Consider the following 24,412-nt stretch of genomic DNA (forward strand, 5'->3'; position numbering starts at 1 on the left):
AAATATTGTTTTTTGGTGAACTGCTAGGTTTGTCAACTTCAGAGACAATCCATTGAAACTGGAAGTAACACTTCCTCCCAGTGAAAGCATAGATGAAGAAGAGGAACGGGAATTATTTGGCCTTCAGTTTATGCATGCATATATACAGGAGTCCCAGAGAAGAGCAGGTATGGCATTTTTATATAACACATGTCAAATATTTGGTAGAGGAATGTGTGTATATATATAGATTCCTTTATAGATTTCTCATTCCATCTTACCTTTTCTGTCAAATTTTGTCTTTTGGTCAATATTGTTGGAGGAAAAAAAGTGAAATTCCAATCTGTTCACAATTTTGATAAAGGCTTAGAGAGAAATTGTGAAGATACTGAAAGTTTTTCAAGTGGTGACAGGAAATAAATTTCTTTGGCCAAGGACCTGAAGCACAACCAAGGGAAGGAAGATGTGATTTTTTAAAAAGATTTTATTTATTCATTTGAGAGCGAGCGAGCACAAGCTGGGGGCTGGGTGGGGGGGCGGGGGAGAGGGAGAGGGAGAAGCAGAGTTCCCACTGAGCAGGGAGCCTGACGCGGGGCTTAATCCCAAGAGCTTGAGATCATGACCTGAGCCGAAGGCAGACACTTAACCATCTGAGCCACCCAGGTGCCCCTGAAGATGTGATTCTTAAAGCTTCACTACCTCATTCTATCAGTTTGTCATATATTTCAGTGTACTCATGAACACTACCTTCCCTGTCATTTCCTCTTTTTCTATAATCCACAAATAGCAACATAATATTTTGCCTAGGAATGAAAAATATTAAGAGAACAGATTTTTAACCAATAGTTAAAATGTGAGGTTTTGATATATAGATTTCAATCACTCAGTCTCAATTAAGAATTAAACCACTTTTTCAGTAAAGGAAAGCCTTTAACTTAAACCAAGATTATAAGAGGCCAAAGAGACAATTCTATTAAGAAAAACAATGAAACAATAGTATAGTAATAGAAATCATTTTATAATGCACTAAAACATGAAGAGTTTTTGAATCAAAAGGTCAGATTTAATTTATCTTCTAAGATAGCTGCTTTGGAGAATGAGTATAATCCAAGCAAACAAATGGCAGTGTTTTAGCTAGAAGGAATCATTTTTACCAACATCCAGTGGCAGATATTAGGAAATGGTCATCTAATCTGTGGTAGCAAGTCACAGAAACAATAGCATGGAAAATAGATTGGAGGACGACAAGTAAAGTTAGTTTGGGGCCTAGTTCAGGGTATAAATACATAAAAAACAGGTAGTAGATAGAATTGGTGATTGAATGATGGGAAATGAGAGGACTCTAAGATTAATCTGTTTTTGGTTAGAGCAACCGGATGGATGGTGATGCTGAGATGAGGTGGTAGAAGTGGAAGATAAGGAAATTTGACATAGTTGTGGGACATGTGGGAAGAGGTAGTTGTGTAGGTGAATTTGAAAGTTCAAGAAGGGGTTTGCTGTCCCTATAAAATTTGGCAGGTCAAGGAATAGCAATATACATATCCCACATAGTTACTTTTTTATGATATCTTAAGGGAAGTAAACAAGGTTGGGGAAAACAAGAATCTTGACCTATAGCTTGTTGAAGGGTAAGCTTATCCGCCCATAAAATACTTAGTACCATTGTCAGAAACATCATGAAGCTAAATGGGCACAGGACTATTATCAGTATAACTATTGCGTGTATGTGTATGTTTTGTGAAACATAGTTGAGATTATGCCTGTTGTAGAATATTTTTTATTCCTGGGCATAAATTGTTGAATGATGCAAAACAGACTGTATGACACCAATTAGCATTGCCTGACCCAGTAAAATCACGGAAATTATTGAATGATGTATATTACCCTTTATTTATGTTCTCTTGATTGGGCAGCATGAGTAATTAACTTTAGAAATAATCAAACTACCTTACTTTAATAATATTTGACATGGAACTTATAAAAAGAGAAAAAAGGTTACAACTTAAGCAGAGATAATTAAACCAAGTTTGCCTATTGTCATTAAAAATAGATTTGTGAATTAGAATTATTAACGTATTTATTGAGTACTTACACTGTGCTTGGAGCTGTTTTAAGCATTTTACATGTGTTATCTCATTTGTTACAAAACCTTGTGAGGTAGGTAGTATTATTATTATCTTCATCATCCTCATTTTAAGAAGGGGAATCGAGGCACAAGGAGATTAAGTAGTGGCCCAAGGTCATACACTAAGGTGGTAGGGCAGGATCTGAACCTACGCAGTCTCATAAAACACAGGAGATTAAAGCAGAAAAGCAGGAACTAAAAATGCGCTAGGCTTCTATTTTATAATTCATGTACTCATAGATCTATTTATAGGATAAAAAAGTTACCTAAGAATATCATTATAGTACCTAAAATTATTAATTCTGATCTTTGTCTTGGCAAAGGTACCAATGATTAAGACAATTTTCACAAATAAAGACAGAAATAAATGAAGGATAACGTGAAGACAGTAACAGTCCTTACCATATGTTTGGATTAATATTTGCTTGTGCATAGAAACTGCTTATGAGTTAAATAAGGCCTAAGTGTGAGGTGGTTTTGGTTTCATTATCTAATTTCCATTTTATTCCAAATTATTTTCTCAAACAGGGGAGAATATATAGTTGTGCTTATATGTACAAAAATGTCCTTTTAAAAGATATGATACCTAATTAACTTCAGAAGTTATTTGCAAATTTCAATTTAATTTGTGAATGAGGCTTATAAGTTATCTTTTTGGAAGTTCGAACTAGATAATTATTCAATTAAAAAAATGAAGTGAAACAGTTCATTTCCCTTGAAAACTATCTCTTCACTTTTGCTGTTTGTCATGGATAAATTCAGAAATACATAAATACATGTATGGCTCTGGAAATCTGAAGGTGAATTCATTAATTGATTATGAACATCTCTGAATTTCTTTGCATTAGGAGAAACAAATCACAATAGATTATCCTTTCCAGATTGGAATGGACCAAAAAAAATCCATATATAAGCCAAGTTCTCAGACTTGCCTTTGTTACAAATGGACAACTGATCATACATCTTGAACTTGAGAAGTAAAAAGTACTAAATTTCCAAAATTAATACAAATAAGAAAGCTAATGTGCTAGTTGTGTATTGATGTGTTACGTGTGTTTCAGATAACCAAGTCAACTGTTCAACTACTTTACCAATCTCTATAAATACTGATGGATAATATAACTCAAGATGCCCTGCTGAAGAGAATTACTTTGAGAATTTGGTGAATTTGCTAACATTTGGACTTCTAAGTAAAAAACAAAGCTATAACCGAAGTTCAATGAGGCCACAACATTTTTTAAAGTTCATATCTCTGCTACGTAAAGTATATTTTATGAATATAAAAATACAATTAAAAAAAATTTTTTTTGGTGGAAGACAGATGTTCACAATTTCTTTTCCATTAAGCAGTTGTTTCTGGTGATGAAGAATGATTTGGTAAAGCAGTTAACAATACATTTTCCAAAGATACCAGAGGATCTGTATAATACTGTAAAGCAGGACTGAATCCTTTCTGCTGTAAATACTCGACTCGGCCTTGGTCAATCAGCAATTTACAAAGATGCCCTATTTTCTTCTTTTCTTCAACAGTAAGGAACCTAAACCGAATAATCACAAAACATCGTTAAAATTTGTAAAAGTTTACAAAAAATTATTTTAGTCACTTCTATTTATTGATAAGTTCCTAACTAACCTGCAATACACTAGGTGCTATGTCCCATGCTTCCAAGATATGTTTTATTTTTGCCACAATAAAAGTGTATTTCAATGTATTCTAAAATTGGATGGTAAAATGCATGTTCATGGATAGATTTTGGGGGACATTTATCTAAAAAGAAAGTCCAGCAATAACAAAACATTTCTGCCCCGGTGTCGTGCATTTCCAAGTAGTCACTTACCCAGGGACACTCTCGGTGCTTTCATCCGTGATTCTGCATCCCCCGTCATCATGCTCTTCACTGTCACCATTCTGCTTATCTTTTCTCTTTGTGGTAAGATTGGAGGCTTCCAAAGATGTTTTTCGCATCCCACAAGTCGCCCAACTACTCATTCGCTGAAAGTAGTGGAATTCCACTGCTCCAAGGCCTAGAGCCCTGAAATACTCTTTGCCCACATAATGTCTCCAATCACACCTGTGGTGACAACAGAGTGCAATAACAATGCCAGCCACAGGGCTCCACTTCTCTGGGACATTTTTCTCATTTCCTTCCTTGGCCAAAGTGTTAATTTCTTTCTCTGTTTTATCATTCTTTATGCGTTTGGCTAAAGGTTCTTCATTCCTTTCCTCACAACTGGCAGCATAGGTTTCAACCAAACATCGTAATGCAAGATCTGCAAACACAATTATGTGGCCCCCCCCAAACCACATCATCTTTAAAAATAAGTATTTTTTTACATTTATTCAGCAGTATGGTTTCTAAAATCCCAACAACAAAAACCTGCTTGGCTTTATACTTGTAACAACTCTTCCATGAATTATCAATTTTGTTCATATTTGCTGTTTTCTCATTAGCATCTCATTTTCTCTAATGATTTATTCTACTTCCCCAAACAACTGGCTGAAGCTTAAGGTCTACAGTCTGTAAAAACTTTAGTCCAACTACTCAACTTGGCTCTCATTTCTCCTACTCTAGCTGAGGAAAGGACTTGTATAGAAAAAAATCACTGATCTACACTTACATGCCAGGGAAGTTTTGAGTTTAAGAAACCCAAAGAAAAGAAAGAATAGAAGGGAAAGGCATCTGCTTAGACTGATGTTAGGTGTCAGTCCTGAAACATATGATGTTCACAGCAAATCCGGATGAGCTGAAGAGTTGATAAGAGGGAGTCATTCTGTGGGAAGTAGGCCTCACTGAGCAGCCTTACAGTATTTATGCATTCATTCAGCAATTAGTTACTGAATGCCTTTCACGTGCAAGCTTTGCAAATGTAACGATGATTATACACATAAACTTCGAGGTGGATGTACTCCACATTAAAAAGAAAAATTTAAACTTAAAAGCTAAACAAGCAGATTTTTTGATGACTACGACTATTTCCCAGTGAAGACTGCTCTATGGTTGACAATATTTGGAAGACCCCAAATATATACTGTAAAAATGGTATTTCTTGTCTGATTAGACCAGCATGCTGTGCCTAGTCAATCAAAAACATATATATTTTAAAATTTTATTACCCTAAGATGTCACCAGTGACTATTAAATGACTTAATATTTCACTAGTAAATTTAATTCAATATATGAGTTGAAGTCAATAAACACTGGGAGAAAGGAATAGCTAATATACTATTTCAAAAGCTATTGTTTTCTGACAAAATATATTCAGTCAGTTTTATTTATATTTGACTTAAGTAAATGATTTTCAGAAACATGAATAACCAGAAAAATTATTAAAAGAATGAAGTAATTTTAGAATCAGAAGGAGCTTTAACAATCTATTTTAACCCCTCCTTTTACAAAGAACTTAAAGGACAACGTGACATACCAAAGAAAGGGACCAGGAAACACAGCAAATTGGTGGTCAAGATCATTCATTCACTCACTCAAATGCTTACTGTTTCTATTATATGCCAACCAAAGTGTTAGCACACTCCCCTGTGCTCAACAAATTCACAGCAAAGTGGGAGAATTAGAATTATATAATAAAAAAATAATTAAAATACCATAAGGTAGCTATGTGGATGCAATTATGATAAACACTAAGAAAATTAGAAACTGACAGAGTATAGTACATGGGAAAAGTACACAGGGTTTCAGTTTGCTGACCAGCAGAGCTGCAGGCAGGAAGCGGCAAAGGCTGGAAAGCACAGGCCAGACTGACAGCCGGTCCTCCTGGTAAAGAGCTTGGACTTTACGCTGTAAGTATTAGGAACTACTGCAAAGTTTTAAAGGGAAAGACATATTAGCTGTGTAGCCAAGGGGTCTAAATATTAGTAATTAAAGAACAGGTAGTGGAAGGAGACCATGAGAGAAAGAAGGGCATAGATGTAGAAGAACCAGGAAAGAAGAATGTCACAATAGAGAAAGAAACTGAATTTCAAGAAGGGCAAGCAACTGGAATGCCTGGCTGGCTCAAGCTGAAGAGCGTGCAACTCTTGACCTCGGAGTCCTGAGTTCAAGCCCCACTTTGGGTGTAGAGGTTACTTAATTTAAAAAAAAGGGGCAAGCAACTGCAGCAGAGATTTTTCAGTAAGATAACAATAGAGTGATGAAGGGAGAATTCACACAGTGAATCAAGAGGGGAAAGTGTGTGGAACAATGAAAAATAGCCAATATAGATTACACTTCTGAGAAACTTGGGTCAGAGAGGTAAGAGTAAATGAGTGTGCTTTTTTCCCCTCCCCAGGACAGAACTGGCTTATGCCAGAAGGCTCTTATGAGGGTCAAATGAGATAAGGTACATGAATGTCATCTTAAAAACTATGAAGGACAACATAAATATACAATACTCAAAGCCATTTCCCAGCCAAACTGAATAATGTCTATGGAGGCTCCGAGTTCCCTGTATGGGAGATGATGAAACCAATAGGAGCCAGGAAGATGTAACAATAGTTAACATTCACTGTGCACTAATGTGTGCTAGACACTTACATGTAACCTGGTAAATTATGTTATCCCTGTTTTACAGATGAGATAACCAAAGCTCAGAAAGGTTAAGTAATTTGCCAAGGTTACACAGCACAGCTGAATTCAGGACTATCCAATTTCAAAGTCCGTGCTCTTTCTACCTTACCATGCTACACCTGACAGATGGACATGCTAAGATAAGACATCTTAGGTATTTTTTTTTTTTAAAGAGTATTTATTTATTTATTTGACAGAGAGAGACACAGCGAGAGAGGGAACACAAGCAGGGGGAGTGGGAGAGGGAGAAGCAGGCTTCCCGCGGAGCAGGGAGCCCGATGTGGGGCTCGATCCCAGGACCCTGAGATCATGACCTGAGCCGAAGGCAGACGCTTAACGACTGAGCCACCCAGGTGCCCCCATCTTAGGTTTTTTTATCTGACATTTCTTTTTTCATTTTCCTCAGAATCCTGGTACATAATCATCTTCTAGTGGGAGAGGTTTCAGAGTCCTTCCCACGCAACTTCTTGAAAAAATCAGTAGCTTTTGGGGTAAAATCATACAGTTTCCATAAAGGATTTGTTTCCTTTTTGGTTGAAATATAACCCAAAAAGCTTTTAGTCTCATATGACTCAGTATTTACACATAACACTTTTTTTTTTTTTTGAAGATTTTATCTATTTACTTGAGAGAGAGAGAGAATGAGAGAAGGAGCACGAGAGGGGGGAGGGTCAGAGGGAGCAGCAGACTCCCTGCTGAGCAGGGAGCCCGATGTGGGACTCGATCCTGGGACTCCAGGATCATGACCTGAGCTGAAGACAGTCACTTAACCAACTGAGCCACCCAGGTGCCCCTCCACATAACACTCTTAATTCATCCTGCAAAATGGCCAAAATAAGCAGATAAATAAAAAAACTATATATCTGATCTAACACAGGGCCAGTGCTATGATAAAGATTAATCAGTTGTAAGCATAGATGATATAAACTACTCAAGAGACTATTTCAAAGATTGGGACCATGTTAAGCTAAAACTTAATGTGTTCATCTAGACATTATTAGTATGTTTACATACCTGTTGCCACACCACACAGATGCTTTCCAATTCCTACCACAGGTAGTTTTTCTTTGCTTAGCAAAGGAATCTTATCTGAAATAAAAGGAAATGAGAACCAAGTTAGCTCTCCTGTGGGATAAGACATTAACAAAAAGACAGAACTAATTTAAATCTTTGAATTTAAGGACCGAGAGAGACTAAAACAAAAATTTCTCACTTTATAGCTGCGGAATAAGAGACTCACAGATGTAATGACCTGATAAGCAACATAGAGGGCTGCTGACCAGCCAGAATTAAAATTCAAGTTTCTTTCTTCTTTTTTTCCCTTTTCTTTCCCTCTCGCCCCTAGGGGGGACTCTCTTTCTGAGTTAAAGTTTCTTGACTCTTAGGCCAATGTTATTTCTTCTATTCTGACTCAGGACTTTCCCCTGTATAAGCCTATTCTGCTAAATATTATTAACTCATTGATAAAAGAACTCAAAGCTTTCCCTGCTAGAAGATTTATTTTGAACAAATAATACATATGATAAACATATATTAATAACATAACCGATATATATTATAAAATACTATATTCAGTATTACAATTAACTATAGTTTTTACTGTATCTTGATATTCAAAAAAAAGATATTATCTTAGCTTTTCACATTGTTTTGAAAAAAAGAAAACATTCATAACAGTCCTTAAAAGGTAAAAAAAAAAAAAAAAAAAAAAAAGGGTCCACAAGGTAATGCATTGTATCACAGTTATGGTCTCCATCCCACCCTTATTTATTTTCTTTTTTGTAAGATTCTGAAATGAAAAGTATGCTTCCTCCTACAAATCCAGCTACAGCATCTAGCACAGTGAACAGTCCAATGGAAGTACTTAGTAAGTATTTCAACTTTTCTGTTGCTTGCTTTCAAATGTTAGTATATTACATGCCAGGAGAAAATGGAACCAAGTGGAACAGTTTGCCTCTGTCAGGGAATATAGAAGTTTAAATTAAGGTAGTTCAAGAAACTCACCATCAATTAGGGTGAAGGGAAAGGATGTCTAAGAAAGCCCTTCTGCTTTATGCTTGAAAATTACCTCATTTTCTCTCTCCTTTTTCTTTGGGCTTAGAAAATAGAGCAGAGGAACTTCTGGGAAATGATGGTAGATTAAATGCAAATATCTAGTTTACTCCCTCCTAAAACTTCCACCAACATGAGGATAGAAGGATTTTTAAAAAGGTATAAACTCATAAGATCTGAGAGAGGACAAAAGGAGACAAAAGTGGGAAAGGCTGTGACTCAACCAAATTTATTCCACAAATCTTCAAAAGGCTCAAGAATTGGGGGGATCAGGTAGTAGAACTGAGTAGCTACAATAGAGAGTACTGGTGGAAAGTCTGTTTAAATAGTCAGATCCCCACCTTGGTGACTACCTGTTTCCCACGTGGTAGAAGACTAGACTAATTCTCTGGAGCAAGTAGAACAGGAGGACAGTGGATTGAGGGACAACAGGAAGTTCAAAGTTGAAGTATGGTAAAATAGCAGAAGTCAGTGAGTGTGCATACTAATTTCCCTAGCTTTTGTTCCCCACTGGGTCCAGGTCCCAAGATGTTCGTAATCAGACCTTTACTCTCTAGGTAGGCGATCAGAAGAGTCTTCTCTGTGGAATCTGATCTGCCCAAGAGGAAAGATCACATCTTAGGCAGATCACCACAAAGTGGAGCTCAGAGTCAACAACTCCACCTAAGGACTCAGAGCTCTGAGTCCCTCAATCCTAAGAACACACCATCAAGGAGCACCAGATGTTTGAGGACAGCCTCTAAGTCAAGAGACCAAAACAAATGGAAAAGAACAAATTGGTGAAAACAGATTACGAAGGGAGAATAATTCTAAAAAAACTATTATTAATATCCCCAGAAAGATATTATAATTATAAAAAAGAACAAGATACAGGGCGCCTGGATGGCTCAGTTGTTAAGCGTCTGTCTTTGGCTCAGGTCATGATCCCAGGGTCCTGGGATCGAGCCCCACATCGGGCTCCCTGTTTCTCCCTATCCCACTCCCCCTGCTTGTGTTCCCTCTCTAGCTGTGTCTCTCTCTGTCAAATAAATAAATAAAAACTTAAAGAAAAAAAAGAACAAGATATAACAATAAAGGTAAATTCAGAGAAAAACATCTTAGAAATGAAAACTATGAGTGGGACGCCTGGGTGGCTCAGTCGGTTAAGCGTCTGCCTTCGGCTCAGGTCATGATCCCAGCGTCCTGGGATCGAGTCCCGCATTGGGCTCCCTGCTCTGCAGGGACCCTGCTTCTCCCTCTGCCTCTGCTTCTCTCTCTCTCTGTTTCTCATGAATAAATAAATAAAATCTTAAAAAAAAAAAAAAAGAAATTAAAACTATGAGAGAAGAAATTAAGTTGGGGAAATTTTAGAAAGTATAGAAAAAAGACCAAAAGATGTAACACAGAGAAGTCAAGAGAAGTAGAAAACCATCCCAGTAGGTCTAATAATTAAATCATAAGAATTCTTCCAGAAAAGGAGAAAAGAGAAAGTGGAACAGAGAAAATTATGAAAGAAGAATGCAAGGCAATTTCCCAGAAAGCTAAGAACACTAGAATCTCTAAATCAGGATTTCTCACCCTTGGTATTATTGACTTTTTGGCCCCAATAATTTTGTTGTGGGGAGCTCTACTATACCGTATAGGATCTTTAGCAGGCCTCTGGTCTAGCAGGCTCTCTGGCCTGTATCCATTAAATGCCAGCAGCATGCCCCCTGCTATGACAACCAAAAATGTCTCAGACATTGCCAATGTGCCCTGGGGGACAAAGTGGCCTCCACTGAAACCACTGCTATAAATGAGTCAGGCAAAATGGGTAAAAATATAACCATATGAAGGCGTATCACTGAAAATTTAAAACACTAAGGACAGAGAAGCCCGTATACATTTCAAGAAAAAAGCATATCCAGTACAAGGGATCAAGATTCAGAATAGCACTGAACTTTTAAACAATACTAGTGGAATAGAACTTTCAGAATTCTAAAGGAAAATGATTTTCAACCTAGAAATACAAATACCCAGCCAAGTCAAGTGTAAAATAAAAGATGTTTTTGGATGATGCAAGGTCTCAAATTTATCTGTAATGCGTTGTTTCTTAGGAAGCTATAGGACTAGGTGGTCTGCCCAAAAAGAGTGTATCAACAGAGGAAGATACGGGAAAAGATGTGGAAAAAGAAATTCCCACTCAGGAGAGTGAAGGAAATCCCCAGGATGAGACTGAAGAGAGTTTTATATTGATCACTGTGCCCCAGGAACATGTCTGAAGCATACAGGGGAGAAGTCCAGTCTTGATTGGAACATGTCTGAAGCATAAAGGGGAGAATTTTTCAGGAAGACAGAAACTAACAGAATACTTGATGAATGTATTACGACAAATAGATTTTTAAAAGACCAAGTAAATAAAATTATAAATTATTAATTTAGCAAACAAAAAATTATACAGGAAAAAGTAATTTACTACATGGTCCAGTGATCAAAAATGATGATTTAATCATTTAATACATATTAGAAAGATGAGGAATGGGAAGTGTCTGCACTTGAGGCAGGGCAGGGGTAGAAAATCTTCATCTTCCATTGGGAAAAACCGGTAGATAATGCTTGGGGGAAAAAAAGGGGGACGGGCAGCAAAAACAAAATTCACCTATAAGAGGTAAATGTGGTTGGCTCCGAAGAGAGAAACATGGCAGGGAGGAAGTGGCTGGTGCTGTTTTTAAAACAACTTGAGAACTTGTAGAATTATTTGACTCTTAAACACACAAATCTAACTTTAATAAAAGCCCAAAAAAGAAAAACAAAAAACAAGGAAAAAAGAAAGGGGATGGGGATGTCTGCAGTAAACTCATTCAATAGATACTTCCTATTCTTTTTCTTCCCCTAAAATGATGAGTAGTCAATTCTAACCCTGCCACCCAGAAAGGAAGAGAAGTCCTTTAAATAAATGTCACCTTCTCCTCATTTCAAAACTACCTTTACACACTCTCAGTATGTCATTAAGTAAGTCTTTTATTTTAAATATTAATAAAAAACTGAAGTATGGAGGTCAGGAGATTAAAATTCACATTTTCACTAGTGGCTATATTTTTAGTTAGTCACTGCTTAGCAGGAAAAGATTTTCCAATTAATGTAAATTCTAAAAGGGCAGTATTGAACTAGATTGTAGGTATTTGCTCCTTTCTCTCTTATCTTTCTTATTTTAGTTTAAAAATAGGGAATGGGGGCACATGGTGGGCCCAGAAGAGTGATCTAGAAACTATTTAATAAATATGGTAGGCAACTTTTCAGTATGCTTAATAAGAATTCAACACATACCGTAAAAACGTGTCTAGAATTTTCAATGTCAGAGAAGTAATATATTCAGTTAAATAGTTTTTTTTTTTTTAAGATTTTATTTATTTATTTGACAGAGAGAGATCACAAGCAAGCAGAAGGGCAGGCAGGCAGGCAGAGGGAGAGGGAGAAGCAGGCTCCCTGCTGAGCAGGGAGCCCAATGCGGTGCTCGATCCCAGGACCCTGAGACCATGACCTGAGCCGAAGGCAGACACTTAACTGACTGAGCCACCCAGGCACCCCCTCAGTTAAATAGTTTTAAATACAGCAATATATATATAATATAAATGCTGGGTTGCTTCACAAAGCTGTATTAATTAGTGGATGGAAGTTACTAGGATATGTTTGTATTAATTATGAAAAACTATAAAAAGGTACAGAAAAGGCACAAAGAGTATGACTGAAGGGAGTGTGTGTGTATGAAATGTGACTTCCACAGAGATGAATTATATTGGTACAATTTAAAATTCTAGGAAGTATGTTTTACCATCAGCTGGACAAAGAACTATCTCATTTCTTTAACAGTTTAGGTAAAGTCATGTTAATTATAGGCAGAAGGCACTAGCCTTTTTGGGGTGGGGGGAGAAGAAGAGGGAGAGAGAGAATCTTAAGCAGGTTCCATCTTTAACATGGAGCCTGAAGCCAGGGCTCGATTTCACAACCCTGAAATCATGATAAAAGTCAAAATCAAGAGTTGGACACTCAACTGACTGAGTCACCCAGGCACCCCTGCACAGACTCATAATTAAAAAGGACAAAGAAATAATGTAGGGACATATTATCAAAACTTTTAAACTCTTTCCTAATATGACACTTCCATTTCTAATTGATACTGAAACCTCATTTTTAAAAAGTTCCAACCCTAACTCAATTTACACTTAATCAGATGTTAGATATAACATTCTATAGTAGCAGTGCATTAATTTTAATTTGTTTTCCCTGAAACACTGTTCTGCATGACTGGGTTTCTAAGCAACCCTCAGAATTTGAAACTTCTATGATTTATGATAGGGCAACCGAAAGTTATACAACTTACTCAAACACAAATGTTGAATATCAATTTGAAGTCTCTCGAATACTGAATTTTTCTTTCTGTGTTTGCCATCTACCTGCACAAACAGAACATTGTCATAACAATAGTTTTTTATGTTTACTTTATGAAATTAAAAAAAGATTTCTATTTGTTTTCAAAATTCAGAGGAAATAATTTCCCACCTTATTTTTTAATACTTAAAAAACAGAATCACTAGTTAAAAAATTTAAGATTGTATAGTCTTTGATGAAAACTCCAAAATAACAGTATCATACATTTTTAAAAGGCTTGAAAATTTTATAAATTATTATGTATAATTATTTCCTGTTGTTAAGTGACTAACAACAGGAAACTTAACAGATGTTAAGTCACTAACCTAAGATTATTTGCCAGCTCCTTTGCCTTTGTTAGCCCCTAATATACTATTTTTGGTATATTCTATCATTCTTCTTACTCTCTCTGAAAGATCACAACCACCATTCTGATCTATGTCCATGTGCCTTTGACTTACAAATCGACACTGTGGCCCAGATATTTTTGATGAGCACCAGACACATAACTAGCCGTGAACTAGAAAGCTCTACTTCAACTGCAAACTCTTTCAAAACTGAACTCATCATTGCTCCCCCCAAAACTATTCTTCCTCTTCCTCCTCCTATATTCCCTATCTCAGATAAAACGTACCACCAGTCACTTAAAGCCATAAAGTGTCACCTGAAATAACTCCTCTCTCATTCTTAATGACTAATAAATCACTGAGCCTCCTTGCTTCCAAAATCTTAGCGTTTCTCATACTCTTTCCCTCCTCTCCATCCCCAATGCAACAGCCTTAGCTCTGGCCCATTTCTTACGTGGATTACTGGATAATAATTATCTTGTTATTAATTTCCCCACTTCAAGTTTCAGACTCCTCTGATAGAGCTTTAATGGTACTGCTAGGGTGAACTTTTCAAAAGCCTTTTGATTTTCTTCAGCAACTCTTACATATTCTTTCAATCTCCTCTCAGCTGTCACTTCCACCAGGAAACTTTCCCTGGCCCACACTACACTGAGGTTGGTGTTCTATCTTCATGCTCCTATGGCTTCTGGTACTTACCATTATCATAAGAGACTTAGCATATGGAACCAGAATACTCCTAAGTCTGCCCCACTAGATATAAGCTTCTCAAAGACAAGAACTAAATCTTGGTCCATAGAATCCCCAGCATGTAGCAGGATAAAGTCAAACTCCTTCCCTTGGCATGAAACAGGACACCTTCCAGTCTAGCCACGCTCTCCCATCTCCTCACCAGTGAACTCTACTTGGGACCATGCATTCCCATCACACAGAAGTGTTTCCATGTTTCCCATGTTGTTTCAGGTATTTGGTTACACTGTTCCTCAAATCCTCTATCTAGAAAACACCAGTTTCAAAATAGAATTCAGGCATCACCTTTTCGATGTAGCCATTTGCATCCTTTCCCTGCAATAAAACATGTCACTCCCTCTTTTGAAACCATACTGTACTCTGTGCAGATTTTTTTCATACTTTGATACTTTTCTATAATCATTAATTTGCCTGTCTCTCCTTTCTAAATATCAGTAATAGAGCATAGGGACCTTGTCTTGACTTTATCTACCCACTGTCTGTCATGGTACCTAATGGTATGCTCAATAAATATTTACTGAATGAATAGTTAGTAGGTGGCACAGGCAGGTTAGAACCCAAGACTTTTAACTCCTAGCTTGAGCTTGGCCCTTTCCACATATTTTCTTGTCTCTGCAAATAATTTTAAGAACTCAGCTCAATGGGCTATTAAAATTTAGATTAAAAAATTTATCTTCAGTTTATCAATATAATTAGAATAAAAAGAATAAAAAGCCATATCAAATCAACACCAAAAAATAATTTTCTTTAAGAGACATGTTTCTGAGTATCATTCTATTTTTAACAAGAAAAGTGCAAACAAAGTTTGGTTACTAATACACTGCCATGATTTCACTTACCTTGAATCTCGTGGTCACCTTTTCTACTAGGATGAAGTGAACTTTCTCAGCATCTTTTAATGCAATATCAACCCAATGAGACAATTTTCCCTTTCCTGCTCCAAACTCGACAAAGCATCTTCTTGGACCAAGTAACTTTAATTTTTCAATGTTACCTAAAATAGAAGCCTGCAAACTTCACAAGATTATTTTACAAACTAGAGCGAACACATTTGGCTTGAATGGGAAAATAGCAAGGTAATTTCTACAAAAGGCAGCATGTGCACATTGATAATTTTTGTTTGGCTTTAAATTTTTTCCCTTGCTTTGAAATTTCTAACACACAATACTCAGAACCATATCCATGCCAAAAGTTTTTAATATATGTTTACACATACTTTTTGAAATGGAAAGATTCTGTTCCCCGTAAGATAAACTAAACAAAATCTAAGAACTGTATTTAGAAAGAATGTTAGCTTTTGACAAATGAAAAAAGGGCAATTTTAGTATAGTTACTATGGCCTAAACATACCTGCTGTTTCAGGTGTTTGGTTGCAGAATCACCATTTTTAGGGTCATTAAGGGCATCATGCAATGCTGGATGGGACATAATTTGATCTTTAAGTGTAGAGTTCAAACCTGTGCCAAATATAAGCACAATAGCTTAAGCAACCAAACATGAAACCGTGGGGCTCTGAACAATGGTAGTAACATCTTGTTAACCACACTTGTATCACTCATGTGGCACCTAATTATTCTAAAAAATTTAACTTACAACTGTAGGCACACTTACCTTCACTTGCTTTCCTCAATTTCTTAATTAAGTTTTCCAACTGCTCTTCAGAGAGAGAAGAAATTGGAACCTATATACAAAAGTGGGGCATCAGCTTGTCTGGGAACTAACCATCACTAATAATAAGGGTTCTATAGGAAAATGTATTCTAAATTTAAAACAATTAATTTATTCTAACAAAAATTGGAACACAGCTTATTCACAGAAATAGTTCACAGACACCTTTTAAATAAAAATTAAATATTAAGTCAAGTACTTACTAACTGTTCAGGTATTTCTGTTCCATCTTTTAAGCCTGCGTTAATATCTTGAATAAAGAAGTCCTTAATAAAAACAAAACCACAACAATACTGTTATTAATGTGAAGAGCTCACAAAAATTAAGGTGAAAAACTGGTTCTTCCCTTCTTCCCATACTCTGTACCCACCATCCTCCCTTTCTCCCATTTATGAATTAAATAATTACTGAGCACCTACTGTGGTCCTTAATTTGTTTTAGTGCTGAGGACTCACCAGAGTAGAGAACAGAAAAGACAAAAATCTCTATGTTTATGAATCATATATTCTAGTGAGTTGTTATTTGAATAAACATTTATAGTCTAAAGAAATTTGTTTGTAATTTTTATTAACGTTTTTACCTGCCTATAGCATAGACTTAGGACTCTGTCAGTTTTGCTTACGGTGTTACAGTAAAAACCACAAAGTACCAACTACACATGGCTGTTTATCAGACAGGCAGCATGACCAAAAATAGAGATAAGATACGATATTATAACGGTTTAGGTCTGATTTCTTCTATTTTAAAATTCTGATTAAAATAAAAAATAGAAATGTACTATGACACTATGTTGTTTATATTAACATAGTAAGATCTTTCTAGTGTATCTTCAGAGAGAAAGATTCAACGTAAGTATCTAGATCAGCACTGTCCAACAGAACCTTCTGCAATGATGGAAATATTCCATATCTTCCCTGGGGAACATGGTAACCACTAGTTTTGAAATTCTGCTAGTGTGACTGAGGAATTGGATTTTCAATTTCATTTTAATTAGTTCAAATTTAAATAGTTACACATGGCTAGTGGTTACCACATTGGACCATGTAGATATAGAAGAATAAAATAATACTATTTCTACAAACCCTGTTCTAAAAGTAAAAACTACTCCTGGGACTTTATGCATACTAATGGACTTTTGTTATGCAGAAGGGTAACATGCGGACTGCGTGTTGCTGCCTTTACTTATATGAATAAGGAAACTGATGATTAAGCGGAACAGGTGAAGACAGCAGGTATTATAATGTTCTGTTGGGTGACTGGCAAAACTATGATAGAAAATTAGCTACAACTATTATAATTTGATGTACTCTTAGTTTAAAATGGTTGCCAAGAGTGCTCCAGGTAAGTTGTGTTGTAGACTAAATTTTTAAATGTGAAAACTATTTATTTATTTATTATTATTTTTTTGTGTGTGTGAAAACTATTTATACTGGAGAAACTTATCACCAATTTACTTTCATTTGGTATGCAGAATTTTTAAAAGATTTATTTATTTTAGAAAGAGAGTGAGAGTGAGTGGGGGAGGGGCAGAGGGGGAGAATCTTCAGAGAGACTCCCCACTGAACATGGAGCCAGACTCGTGGCTTGATCTCACGACCCATGAGATCATGACCTGAGCCAAAACCAAGAGTCACATGCTTAACCGACTGAGCCACCCAGGTGCCCCTGGGGGGTATTCCATTTTTAATAAATTCACCTCTTCTCTCAAACTTTTCCCAGAACATGTATTCCACCTGTTTGCCTTAACTAAAACCTGGCACTTAGGTAAATTAGCTAATCTCCATGCATACTTGAAAGTAAAGGCAACATTCTTTCTTTTTACTAAGGGGCTATCTGGGGTGGTCATCTTTTTTCTTCTACAGATCTTAATGTAAAAATACTTCCTGTTAAGCTTATGTCATTTGACCTAAGCTGGTTCTCAACTGGAAGGCATTTGGAAATGTATGCGGCTACTTTATTGTCAAAATGACTGAGAGGTGCTATTGGGAGACAATTCTCCATGGGTCTCTCAATTTTCTGCAAGTGTTAGAAGCAAGACACACTGACAACCTTTGTTCCAGACTCTCTTATCTAGGACATTTGTATACGAAGCAGTCTTGGAAGACAGAAATAGTGTCTCCCAGAGCAGATCAGGCCTGTACAGCATAATAATAAAGAAATGTCTACTTATGGAACAGAGGTCAGGCAGGTTTCCTTACTACCCATTTTATTATTTTTTAAAAGATTTTATTTATTTATTTATTTATTTTAGAGATAGTGAGAAAGAGCATGCATGCACAAGGGGGGAGGAGTTGAGGGGGAGGGAGGGGGGAGGGAGGAGGGGAAAGAATCTTAAGCAGACTCTGCACTGACCACGGAGCCTGACGTGGGGCTCGATCTCATGATCCTGAGATCATGATGACCTGAGCCGAAATCAAGAGTCGGACCCTTAACTGACGGAGCCACCCAGGAGCCCCTATTATTTATTTAAAGATTCATTTATTTGAGAGATAGAGAAAGAGCATGCATGTGAGTGGGGGCTGGGATAGAGGGAGAGAATCCTCAAACAGACTCCCCTCTGAGCACAGAGCCCAATGTGGGGCTCGGATCTCATGACCCATGAGATCATGCCCTGAGCTGAAACCAAGAGCCAGATGCTCACCCAACTGAGCCACCCAGGTGCCCCTTTACTGCTCATTTTAAAAGAAATGTATTTCCTAAACTTGGGGTTCTTCAGCTGTGACATAAGCTATGCACAAAATTGTGCAGCATTCACCTAGGGCCTGTTGACTCCATGGACCTTAAGGAACAAGGGGAATCGATGCAGGCAAGAAGCCCATGTTACTTGCTAAGCAGTGAGTAATGAAGTCGTTTGTCTCTGACCTAGGAGTCTCTTCTGCCAGCAGCCACAAACCTGTGGCAGGCTAATTTGTTAGCTTGAAAATAAGATTACACTTCAGATCCTTCATATTCCTCACAAGTGCCTTTGCCATTTGCTGCTCAGAGGCCAGGAATACTAAATCCAGGGATCCTTTGAAATACACAGGACATGCTTCCTCTCTTGAAATAAAAGCCCAAATCTCCAAAATTGGTCATAAAACCCACATAATCTGGCCTGAATCCCAGAATGAAGACACAAACCCAGAGCTGAAGCTGACCCATAATGGCCCACAGATAACATATAATGTAAGAAAGAAACTCACTTTAAAAAATTTTGTTTTCATTAGGGCTGGTTGCTATCCAACAAAATCTTATGAAATCTAGAGATATATGGCAAAGTATTCTTTTTAATGTCTTTTCTTTTTAATCACCTGACATTATACATATATTTATTTGACTTTTTGGTTCTCTCTCCATGGACGTAAACTCCACAAAATTCTTTTGTTTTCAGTTGATCCTCAATACCTAAAATATATAGGTATTTAATGTTTAATGTTACATGAGTAAGGAACACTAAATGAAGCTACTATGCATATATATAAATTAATGTCACATCAATTGCTACATGAAAGAATAAGTGGCTACCTAGTGGCCAATGCTACCCGCTTTTGTAATCTAGATGTTCTTGCTGATATTAAAATGTTCATTTAATGTTAAAAAAAAAAAAAAAGAAATACACAGGACATGACTATCCCACTTGAAATGCCAAAAGCCCACTGAGGATAAGAGCAGCTCAGCCTTTGATGTCAGTGTCACCTAGAGTCTCATACTCTATTCTGTGGCTATCTCTTATCTCATCTTCACTCAGCTCTCCCCTTATATTCTATACACCAATCATGTGCAATGCCCAGTCCCAGATAAAGCTATCAACTCTCTCACTTCTAGGTACTTACATATGTGTTTTTTTCCCACTTGTCTGGCTGGTTCTCCTCCCACCGCCCCTCCCCCTTTTTAAAAGGGGGGGGGCCGAAGGGGAGTGAGAGAATTTTAAGCAGGCTCCATGCCCAGTGTGGAGACCGACTCGTGGCTTGATCTCATAACCACGAGATCATGATCTGAGCTGAAATTGAGTCGGACACTTAACCAACTGAGCCACCTAGGCGCCCTTAGCTGATTCTCCTCTGACCCGTAGGTCTCATTGTATGACACTCCTTCAGAGAAGCCTCCCTGACTCCTTCCCCATCTCTCTCATCCCCTATTTCTCCAAAAAAGGGTTAGGTTCTCCTCCTTTCTTCTTTCATAGCACTCTGTATTTAATCAATTTTAAACACATAATACTGTATTTTTTATCTCTCCCAAGACTGTAATGTTCTTATAGGCAGGGTGCTTGGTACGATGTCTGGCATAAGTGCTCAGTATTTATTGAATAAACAAGTTCCTCCCCCACCCTTCCAATTTCTTACCCTGGGTAACTTAAAAATCCAAGGCTTTACCTATGACTTGTATGTATTTGACTTCCAAACTAACCACTCTACTGACTTGCAGACTCACATATCCAACTCTCAGCTTTTAGTCATCACGTTTTGATTCTGCTACCTAAATAATTCTTGTATTTATTCCCTAACCTTTCCATTCTCTTTCATTTAGTCTCTTATCATGTCCCACCTGGATTTCAGCAACAGCCCCTAACTAGTCCTTCTAATTCCACGCCATCTTCCCACACTGCTCTGAGAGAAAGTTTTTTAAGAGGTAAATCTGACCACACCGTTCTTTAGCTTAAAATCTTTCAGGGGTTCCCCATATCTTTCAGAATAAAGTCCGAGTTCTTTGAAAGACTCAATGTGGTTTCCCAGTTTCTGCCTTTGTGAATATAGTTCTTCTCACCTACAAGGACTCTTCTTCCTTTTCTTTGCCAAATCAAGACTGAGTTCAAGTGCTATTCCCTCTGGGAAGCTTTTCTTGACCACTTGGATATAATTTTAATTTTTATACAAGTACATGCTCTTATGACATGTGTAGTTACTTCTTTCATTGAACTTATTAAGATCCATTATTTACAAGTTAACTTACCAGTTTCAAATAAACTCCTTGAAGGCTGGGACCATATTTTATTGAAATAAATTTAGTAAGCACTCAGTAAATATTTTGAATAAATTGTGAAATTACTCTCTAAACAATACACTTGTTGCATAAAATTCTATTCTCTGAATTAGGGTTATAAGTGGATTCACGGTCTGACGTCCTATATATATACTCAAATGCATTTACCACATTCAAGCCTTCTGAGGCTAGGGTCTTGTTAAGTATTCACATTTGTAATCAACTAAGTATATATAAGCATTACATACCACACATTTCACCTTTCAGTTTTACTGATCAAACACTTACAGGTTTTGGCTTCTCTCTTGAGTTACATTTTTTCAAATGCTTTGCTAGTTGATCTTCATATACTGTGCTAAATTTAAAGAGAAAATTATTTAAAATAAGACCTGTGATAATTATTCTTTCTAGCATAGAAAAACCCTTAACTGACCCATACTTACTGTTTTGGATCTAAAGGACAGAGAATTCTTTTCCGAGCATTTTCTTCCTAATAAAGAAAGATGATATATTGACTTGGATGAAAAATATCAAGTTCATTGCTTACAGATACTAGATATAACGTCAGTGTAATCATAAGTTTATGCATTCCCAAAACGAGGTAAGGAAACCTTAAAAGGACATTAGTAAAACATTGGTACAATAAGGTCATAGAGTTTAACAACAAAAATCTCCAAAGTAGCTAGTTTTTGTATATACGAGCAAAAATGCTTTGGACAACAAGGGTTTATAGCTTCAAATAGGTTGTAGAGAAGGCCTACATATGGAATTTCGAATCTAAGATAGCATCGACTATAATTTGCACTATTATTTTATAATAATATTATTTTAAAATAATATTTTACAGTGTCTCTTGGGGGGCAAAATCACCCTCAGTTAAGAACCAGCAGGTAAAAATGTGTACAAGTGGTCTCAGCTATATATGATACTTAAGACAAAAAGATGGAAGCATAACACCCAATTAGATCATAAATCACAGATTCAGTAGGACACCCACAGTTGAAAACCAAATCGTGCCATATAAAGTGTTTCCCTTGATGTTCTGCAATCTTTCTTCAAGGGACCAATAATAACATTTCTTCCTCTCCAGGAATACTGATCAGCTTGTAAGGAACTAGGCATATTCTACCACTGTCACCAACTGCATTCATCTCTGAGATGTTTCGCTAAGGTCAAGTATAAGGTCTTAGAGTGAGAACAAAACTTTCTCCTACCATAAATCTCACTTTTAAAAATTTTATTTATTTAGTTATTTTATAAATCTCATTTTTTGATCAAGAAATGTTTGCTGGTCCCCTCAAAACCACTCAATACAACTGTAGGTATACTTCAGAGAGTTCTCACCATAAGACACAGGTCTCCCACATTCCAAAACAAGTATATATTTGTTTCTGTATACTTCACTCTAGGCAAGTTATCAGTTTATCAAAATATGAAGTAGAGTTATGGCTATGATGGGCAGTAGCAGATGAAGGAGGTCTCGGGGCTGATCTGTACTGGATATTGCCCAGGATAAAACATCTAAGGAAATAATGTGAGTAATACTGGACATGGAGAAGGCATGAAACCAGGTGCTTGCCTATTTGGTTTCTAAAACTGACTAAACAGGTTCCTCTTCTACAAGCATTCTGCTCCTCATTTTTAGTTTTATTTTTCTATCATATATATCCCAAAGAAATACACATACACAAAAATATACAGTTGACTCTTGAAGGGGGGGTAGGGGCAGCCACACTCTCCTCGGCAAATAACTTTTGACTTCACAAAAAATGAGATTTAAAAACTTTTTAAAAAAATTTTTATTTATTTATTTGACAGAGAGACACAGCGAAAAAAGGGAACACAAGCAGGGGGAGTGGGAGAGGGAGAAGCAGGCTTCCCGCCAAGCAGGGAGCCCTATGCGGGGCTGATCCCAGGACCCTGGGACCAAGACCTGAGCCGAAGGCAGACGCTTAACGACTGAGCCACCCAGGCGCCCAGAGATTTAAAAACTTTTTGACGGGGCACCTGGGTGGCTCAGCTGGTTAAGCGTCTGCCTTCGGCTCAGGTCATGACCCCAGGGTCCTGGGATGAGCCCCCAGTCAGGCTCCCTGCTCAGCGGGGAGCCTGCTTCTCCCTCTCCCCCCTGCTCCTGCTCTAATAAAAAAAATTTTTTTAAATAAATAATAAATAAAAACTTTTTGACTTAACTAATAGTCTACTGTTGACCTGAATGAAGACTTATTGCTAACATAAACAGCTGATTAATGTATATTTTTTGTTGTATGTATTACACACTATATTTTTACAATAAAGCTAAAGTGTTAAGAAAGTCTTAAGGAAAATACATTCATAGTACTGTGCTGTGTTTATGAAATCCATGTAAACATGTGGTCAAGGGTCAACTGTATGCATTTTTATTATTAAAGATTTACTTGAGAGCGAGAGAGAGCGCGCGCACAAGCTGGGAGAGAGGCAGAGGGAGAGAGAGAAGCAGGCTCCCCAAGGAGCAGAGAGCCCAATGGGGGGCTCAATCCCAGGACCCTGGGACCATGACCCCCGCCCAAGGCAGACGCTTAACCGACTGTGCCACCCAGGCGTCCCAAGGGTCAACTCTATATCGACAGTACAATTATACGTATTCTCAAACAAAATTGTACGCCTCCTGTTTTCAATTTTAAAAGGAAAGTCAATTCTCACATGATTTTAAATCTTTCCTTCCTCCTTTCAGCAGTTACAAGTTGCTTTCAAGACTGTACTCTAAATTTTTTTTTTTTTAAGTTTTTAATCACTCCGTGCTCATCACACGAGCACTCCTTAATCCGCAACACCTCTTTCACCCAGTCCCTCCCTCCCCACTCTGGTAACCACGTTGTTCTCTATAGTTAAAGAGTTGCACGTCTAAATAAAAATTTTTAAAAGTTTCTTATTATTCACAAAACAATCAGAACACAATTAGTGAAACCTTGGGATCTTTGATCACTATTCTTTCTAAACTACCTTTTCTCATCGGGAAGGGGGAGGCTGGGCGGAGTATGAGGCGGTAGTTTGGAGTAAAACTTAGGTCTACCATTACCACGAGTTAGTATCAAAATAAACGGGTCACTGCTGGCGCTCTATTTAGTGCGAGAAGCACTGCACTTCGCTACGGCTCATCATCGCTCCCTAGGGAGGGCAGGGCTGCGCTTAGTACAGGAAAAGCTGGAAAATCCAGGGAACAGAAGCAGAAATCTGTCAGAGGGGAGTTGCCGGACCAAGAAACTTATTTCCAACTCTCCACAGGGTAGGGCAATACCAGACCTCCGCGGCTCCAGCGTGTTCCCCACAGAATCTTTTCCCTGCCGCCACCACCATCCTGCAGAACCGCTTCTTCTTTTCCACGTAGTAACTGCACCGACCCTCAGCCGGAAAGTCAGTCGTGTGCGGGGCTGGCGCAGAAGCCGCCATAATTCAGGCTTCGTTTGAGGTGGCAAGCACCTGGTGAAGAGAAGAAAAGTTCTCTGCTCCCCTCGGGTCCCCTTTCCCTTAACAAATATGGCTGCCGCGCGTCCCGCCACGCAGGTTAATGCCCGGAACTGCCGCCCCATCCTCCGCAAAACCGGAAG

General features: G+C 37.6%; 2 protein-coding genes across 3 annotated transcripts in view; one reads left to right on the forward strand and one right to left on the reverse strand.

Moving 5' to 3' along the window:
* LRRC39 (leucine rich repeat containing 39) overlaps positions 1-3,824 on the forward strand; it is a 20,532-nt gene extending 16,708 nt beyond the window's left edge. The window contains exons 8-9 of one of the 2 annotated variants that reach the window (XM_035017938.1): positions 28-167; positions 2,953-3,141. In XM_035017938.1, the coding sequence (XP_034873829.1) occupies positions 28-167; positions 2,953-3,017 (205 nt within the window). In that variant the 3' untranslated portion in view covers positions 3,018-3,141. Of the gene's footprint in view, positions 1-27; positions 168-2,952; positions 3,142-3,165 lie in introns of those variants that run through there. The other variant, XM_035017939.1, reaches the window with a different exon arrangement.
* TRMT13 (tRNA methyltransferase 13 homolog) lies at positions 3,422-24,392 on the reverse strand. Its single transcript, XM_035017937.1, has 11 exons — positions 24,108-24,392; positions 21,272-21,318; positions 21,117-21,183; positions 16,073-16,135; positions 15,813-15,882; positions 15,552-15,658; positions 15,041-15,208; positions 13,058-13,130; positions 7,681-7,755; positions 3,943-4,375; positions 3,422-3,642 (listed from the first exon to the last, which is right to left on the reverse strand). Exons 1-11 carry the CDS (start codon positions 24,252-24,254, stop codon positions 3,447-3,449), a joined length of 1,446 nt encoding a protein of 481 aa, XP_034873828.1. The 5' UTR covers positions 24,255-24,392; the 3' UTR covers positions 3,422-3,446.
* Positions 24,393-24,412: the final 20 nt, after the last annotated feature.

The sequence above is a fragment of the Mirounga leonina genome, unplaced genomic scaffold (genome assembly GCF_011800145.1).
Source record: "Mirounga leonina isolate KUSES-001 unplaced genomic scaffold, KU_Mleo_1.0 Mir_173, whole genome shotgun sequence".
Lineage (NCBI taxonomy): Eukaryota > Metazoa > Chordata > Mammalia > Carnivora > Phocidae > Mirounga > Mirounga leonina.